Source organism: Nannobrachium achirus (assembly GCF_963921795.1).
Source record: "Nannobrachium achirus genome assembly, chromosome: 23".
NCBI lineage: Eukaryota > Metazoa > Chordata > Actinopteri > Myctophiformes > Myctophidae > Nannobrachium > Nannobrachium achirus.
The window spans coordinates 47,715,842-47,722,734 of record NC_137830.1 but is presented as its reverse complement, the minus strand read 5'-3'; the positions used below and the strand labels follow the sequence as shown (position 1 = coordinate 47,722,734).

Sequence of the window (6,893 nt, the reverse complement as noted above, 5' to 3'; positions counted from 1 at the left end):
ATTAAAAGATACTTAAAAACTAAGAGAGACCAAGCGTGTCTCACAAATACTTATATCTCAGGAACAATATATAATCATGCCATGACGGCTCATAAAGACCGTCCTGTTACAAAGTAAGAGTATTGACAATAACACTGGTCTTGATGTATAATACAACCACACTGAAACGCTGTAGTACAATAGATGAAGACATATCCTGTGTCTGTGTAACATTGTATTCATCTACAGGTGAAGGAGTTACGGTGTAAACCCTTTGTTTCTAACATGCATTATCCCTGTGTATTAACCATTTAAATAGCCGACACAAATGCAGTCTTAAAGTCCAAAACAACACTAGTCAAAACACTTGATGAAAATCTCCGTTCAATATGAGTACATAAACAACGTAATGTCTTTGCAGTTCACTTCCATTGGCACACCCTTGTAAAGGAAAGGCATCAACGATCTGGGAATCCGTCTGTAATAATGACGATAATGATGATAACAATAATAATAATAGTTTTAACGTATGGGGCAAAGCTTGTTTCAACACCTGAATGAGCGAAACTCAATGCTGAGGCTCTCTCTCTGCCACGCCACTTTAAGTTAATCTTACCGACAGTTTTATCGACTGGGTTCTTCCTGTGTTTTACAGTCCAACCAGCGACCGCAACGCCAAAGAAACATGCAGCGAACAGATGAGCTCTTTGATAGCATTCGCTCTCAGTAACATAAAATTCCACATTTAACCACTTAAACCCCACACTAGTTGAACAGAGTCCCCCAGGGCTCTACACTACAGCCCCCTCCCTTCAGGGGCGTCACAAGGGGGGGGGGGGGGGGAGTGGGACTGAGTTACCAGGGCCCAAGGTGGAGGGGCCCTAGTAACTTTAACTATTGAAAAATAGCAGATCTACAAGCTCACAGCGTGGCACCGAGTGCCACGCTGAGAGCTTGTAGATCTGCTATTTTTGAAAAGTCGTAAAAATGTGTGCAAATCTTTGAATATATGTATTTTTTAAGCGAACATTTGTAACTCAAATTTTGCTTCTGGGGGGGTCCCTGAAGCTAAATACTTTGAGATGGGGGTCCGTGGCATAGAAACAGGTTTCTTGCACACATTTTCACAAATTTTCAAAAATAGCAGATTTTTCAATAGTTAACATTCATGGGGGGCCCGCAGTGAATCCTTGTACCCAAGGCCCAGAATTTGGTGTGACGCCCCTGCCCCCCTTTCCCCTTCTATACTAAATATCTTAGCCTAAAATAGCCAACGTACAAGATCACAAGCTTGTAGAGCTGCTATTTCCACAGAATGTTCACCCCACAATGGGGACGCTAGGGCTCATGTCGTTAAAACCTCTTAGGTATTTGCATGAGGTACTTGTTAGAACAGTAGGATGTTTTGGCATGTCTGCCAACCCAGCCATGGAAAAAGCCTGATTGATCAAGTTTGGCCCACTGTATGAGATGTCGACTGACCGAGGAACCCCCACAGCATAGGCTGTGAAGACATCAAACAATGTCCATTGTGTTTGGATCACTGGAGACCCTTGTAGAAAACAGCAAATGGCGGAGAATTCTCCAAAACGACACTTATCGCCAGAGATGGATAGGAATGGCAGTGGATGAGGTGCACACTGTTGTTCAATGGTAAGGTACCGTTGTTCCTTATCGAGCTTGGCACATTTCCTGGGGCAAGCTGCCCAGATCAAACATGTCCAACGTGTCTTCTTATTTTTTCACTCTCAAAAAAGCGGCCTGCAATGTAGTGCATTTGAAACTACATTGCAGTGCACATCATGGGGTTGTCACTGCTTGCCTACAGTGAATTGTTTTATTTTTGTTTATTTCCTGTCTATTTCGTTGCCGAGTGAGGTCAGCAGACGAAGTGAGATGAAAAAACCTGGGTGAAATGTGCCAATCTCAACAGGAAACAACGGTAAGTGTAGTGTCAAAACGAACTCCTTTCCAACTCAAGGGACTGCCTCCTAGAAGTAACATTATTTATTTATTTATTTTTGTCTAAAATCTGTCTGGAGAAATTAAGACATCACAGATGAAGGAGATTTTCATTAAATGCAGTGGTATTGTGTACTTATGACTCTCCCCATGGTCAATACACAAGAGTAAAGCCAGTGTAAAGTGAAGTATAACCGTCATCAATTATTCATTTGTCTCAAGTTGCCCTGTGACAAAACAGGATACAGGGTTGTAGTGTATTCCAAAAGCTCCCCCCACTACAATATATTGAGCAGGAGGTATTTCCAGCAGTTTCTAAAGTCCATCTTATTGCAGCCTATAAACTATACAGCTACTTAAATGCGCGTGTTCAGAATCGGACGTCAACATCTTGACGACTAGGGTTTTTCCCCATTGTTTGTCTGTTGTAGAAGCTACTGTGCCGTACTGATACTTGGCGGTACGATGGACAGTCAGCATCCTTTAACGTTCCACACAGAGCAATTCCACTGGAATACCGTCCGCTGGGAGAGGAACGTAATGAGCAGCACATCCCTTCCGACGCTCCTGCCGAGAGGTGGGCGTGTTCACATCATTTGCGAATGCTTGGTTCCCTCACCAGCGCGCTTCAGACCTTGCCTGAAACGCTACATCGTCAAAACACGCCTCACTGTGACAGTACGAGAGCGGCACAGTCTCAGTACCGGCCCGGGGCGAAAAACAACCAGCACCAAGTTTTAGATTGACATCTTCTTGAGCTCTACAAACAATCCAGTCCGGAAGTGAAAAGAGCTTCTCAAGAGCATCAGACTAGCGGGGGGCGGCGGGGAACTCAGGGGTGCAAGCGGAGAGAACACCGGGAGATGTGTTGACTGAATCGGGCGTAGTAGGGCTGAGCAATTAACCGAAAATAATATCTTATATTATTTAGAAGTGATAACTGGCTAAAAGGATATTTCACTTTTAAATAAAATAACCATAATTTATTTTTAAAAATAAAATAATTAAAAAAGTAATGAAAAAACAAATAAAAATCACAGCCCCCTCACGAATTAGGACCTTCTAATGCGGGGCCCTGATTTTTTTCTTTTATTTGAAAGTGAAATATCCCTTTAATCTTACTCATGTATGTTAATCGGATAATTGAGAAGCAGGTTTTTAATTGTAATAGTTTTTTTTAAATAGACTAAACAAATGTGTCTGATTAACCAATCTACAAGCTCGCACAGCATTGTGAGCTTGTAGATCTGCTATTAAAAAAACAAAACAAAAATGTTCATTAATCGTAATCGAGGCAAAAACGTTTGTAATAATAGTCATTGTGCCCAGCCCTAAGGTATAGTGTTGTATAACGTATGGGAGAAGAGCTATGGCTTAATGTCCTCGCTCTTTCCATCTGGAGGAGGCGGAGATCACACCTGCTGCCCTGGAAACCCCTGAGGTGGTCGTTGTAGACGACGCTGGGCAGTAACTGGAGATTTGTGGGACGCTACAGAGACAAATTCAGAGCGTTGATTTAAAGGACAACTTTAGTTTTTTACAATAAGGGTTCATGTTTTAGAGTTGTAATTAGAGAAAATAAAAAGTGAGTGTTAAAATGTTTTCATTTACTTTGTTCTATTTTATCACGTTTACCGTGCAAAAATGTGGGGCATGCGTACGCATGGGGGTAAATATGTCTTTTTAGAATAAGCCAGCAGTATCTTTATTGCTATTTACAGTAACACTTCTAGCCCCCATAAGTCACATCCAACCATGAAAGGTTGCGTTGTAATCTTGGGAATGGACTTATTCTGTGTAAAATGACATATTTAGCCACTTGTACGCATGCCCCCAACCACTGAAATAAGAATCTCTAAAAGAATAGAAAGAAGTAAATGAAATACCTTTAACACTAATCTTATATATTCTTTAATTACAATCTAAAATATGAACCCTTGTTGTAAAAAACTAAAGTTGTCCTTTAACTCTTAAAGAGTAAAAGAGTTCAATCATAACACTTGATTTTGCCGTGTAGGTGGGCCCAAATGACTCTACGGGGGGCACGTAGAGGAACCCCCCCCCACTGCTATCGAGGGGCATACAACTAGGGCAGGCGGGTGGTGATGCGGGGGCAGTGGGGGAGGTTGGCAGCGTTCAGCGCGAGTCCCCGTTGACGGAGGCGCCGTCCCCCCGAGGCGACGAGGAGCGAGAGAGCCCCCTCTCTGTGCTGCTGTTGTCCGGGCCAGAGGAGCCGTTCTGGGCGTGGAGGTGGTGCGGGTGGTGTTGCTGCTGCTGCTGCTGCTGCTGGTGGTGGTGGTGCTGTTGGTGGAGGTGGTGGTGGTCCGCTGGTGCCGACGGTGCCACCGTGGGGGGGGTGGCGGCGGCAGCCTGGGCGGAGGCGGACGAGGAGGATGAGGAGGAGGAGGAGGAGGAGGAGGGAGGGGTGGAGGTGGTGGAGGAAGGCCGGGCCTTCTCCTTAAAGTCCGTGATGATGACCGTCAGGTCGCCCACCGTCACCTCCAGGTGCTGGGCGCTGCTCCGGTCGATGTTTTTTAACCGCGGCCTTTTTTTTAGAGGGCGAATGAGAAACACAAAGATAATATTGGGTCAGGTGGTCAGTATGTAAACACAGTGACTGCTTTACAGCAGTAGTTCTCAAACCTTTTCGTGCCAAGGACCCCCAAATTGATATACATTTGCCCGCAGACCCCCATCTGAAAATGTTTTGCGCCAGGAAATAGAAGAGAAGATTTGCGTTCGGAAAAAAAACGCTTTCAAGATTTTTCAGAAATGTTGAAAAATAGCAGATGTACAAGCTCACAGCACGCTATTTTTAACTGGGGATGTAGCTGGGGAGCCCCTGGAACCCCCCTCACAGACCCCTGGGGGTCCCCGGAACCCACTTTGAGAACCACTGCTTCACAGGCTGTTGGTTGCACACACAATGCATCATCGGATGTCGAAAGCCAGCCACAACAAGCATGCCTCCCAACAAAACGTACAAAAGGACTGTAATTAATACAAGCACATTTTGCCTTTCTTTTTAAAAACAGAAACACTATGTGCTCCTTGTGCTTTGTTGGATTCCAAATGCTAGTAGCGTCAAAGAGCATCATCAAATGACTACCGTATTTTCTGGACTATAAGGTGCACCTGACTATAAGGCGCACTGTCAATGAATGGTCTATTTTCGAACTGTTTTCATATATAAGGCGCACCGGACTATAAGGCGCACATAATAGACGCTACCGTTGCATTATGCATCCAACAGATGGAGCTGTGCTAAAGGGAATGTCAATGTCAATGAATGATCCATATATAAGGCGCAATGGACTATAAGGCGCACTGTAGGTCTTTGCGAAAATTAAAGGCTTTTAAGTGCGCCTTATAGTCCGGAAAATACGGGTACTCTGATATAGTTTCATCTGTATCACAGGAACATCCCCACAGCGACAGTGTTGATTTTATCGACTAAAACTATGACGAAAAATGTGTGTTGACTGCGTTTTTTTCACTGACGAAAACTAAATAAAAACGAAATAAAAACTAAGCTGTGTTGACTAAAACTAAGACTAAATATGTTGACAATTTCGTCAACAAAATAAAAACTAGACTAGAGGGACTAGTGAAGAAGAGAGTGATTTTATGTTTGGTTACTCTCAGGTGTTGCGTGCTGAAAATAGCCGATCTACAAGCTCACAACGTGGCGCGCTGCGACGTGTTGTGAGCTTGTAGATCTGCTATTTACAGCACACAACCAAGTGTAAAATCAGTCATTAAGGCCTGCCAAAATACATTTCACTTGACAAAATCAACTGTAGATTTAGTCGCCTAAAAACATATGATATTTAGTCAACTAAAATTAGACTAAAACTAAAACTTTTCAGGTGACTAAATTATGACTAAAATTAAATTACATTTTATTCAAAAGACTATGACTAAAACTAAATCAAAATTTGCTGTCAAAAACAACATTGCACACACAGCGATATAAAGAGAGAGTAGCAACAACTCTAATCACTCCAAAAGAACGGTTTTCAGCAATGGCAGATCATGGAACCTCTCATTTGTTATTGTAAGTTAGTGACTTGCAGCAGAATAGTCTGTGATACACCTTTAAAAGAGATGTTTAATTTCCTTGCCCAGAAGAATTCACAATAGTGAATTGATAGCCATTTACCCTTACTAAACCTATATGCAGTATATTATCATCACATGTGAATCAATTTGAATCAATGCCACTGAACAATCGGACCGTGAATCACGTGACGATCGAGCATTTTGGACTTCGGTTGTCAACACTCTCTTTACATCGCTCTGCTTCTCTCCTTCCCCCAGGCCAGGAACACGCTTTAGTGTAGTACAGTACATGTACAGTATGTAGCAACATATTTGTTTTTGTAATTTTTGAAAAATATTTGAAGTTTTTCAGAAAACTTAGGTCAGGCCTAAATGGGTTAAAAAGGAATAATTCGCCAACCTTCCAGGAAAAGTAAGGCTGTAGTTTACATTAATTAGAAATCCGATCTACAAGCTCACAATGGGTCATGGTGCGTAGATCTGCCATTTCATCCGAATGTTTGACCCAAAATACTAGGTTAAAAAAAAGAAGATGGGTAATAATAATATTAATAATAATAATAATAGGACGATTTGTAGTAAACACAAATGAATTGGTACAAGTTAATGCATTCATTGCGTATACATTCCCATAATATCCCCTTTCATCCTCTGGTCAACAGCGTGGTTACCTCATCTTTTTGTGGTTGCTGTTCTTCTTAAGCGCGGGCTCTCTGTCGCTCTTCTCTCTCTCCGGTCGCTCCTTCTTCTCCTTCTTGGGTTGTGTGGGCGATGCAAACTGCTGCGTGGCCTGCTGCTGGGACACCAGCTGAGAGACTGGACGAGGCTTCCTGAGAGAGGGAGGGAGGGGGAGGGAGGGGGAGAGAGAGAGAGAGAGAGAGAGAGAGATG

The 6,893-nt window shown here is 43.0% G+C and overlaps 1 protein-coding gene across 1 annotated transcript in view; it reads right to left on the bottom strand.

The window, feature by feature from the left end:
• Nucleotides 1-4,041: 4,041 nt before the first annotated feature.
• LOC308308643 (YY1-associated factor 2-like) overlaps nt 4,042-6,893 on the bottom strand; it is a 33,736-nt gene continuing 30,884 nt past the window's right edge. The window contains exons 3-4 of the mRNA XM_080754082.1: nt 6,675-6,833; nt 4,042-4,486 (exon numbers count right to left, since the gene is read on the bottom strand). Coding sequence (XP_080610208.1) covers nt 4,078-4,486; nt 6,675-6,833 — 568 coding nt within the window. The 3' untranslated portion in view covers nt 4,042-4,077. The remainder of the gene's footprint in view (nt 4,487-6,674; nt 6,834-6,893) is intronic.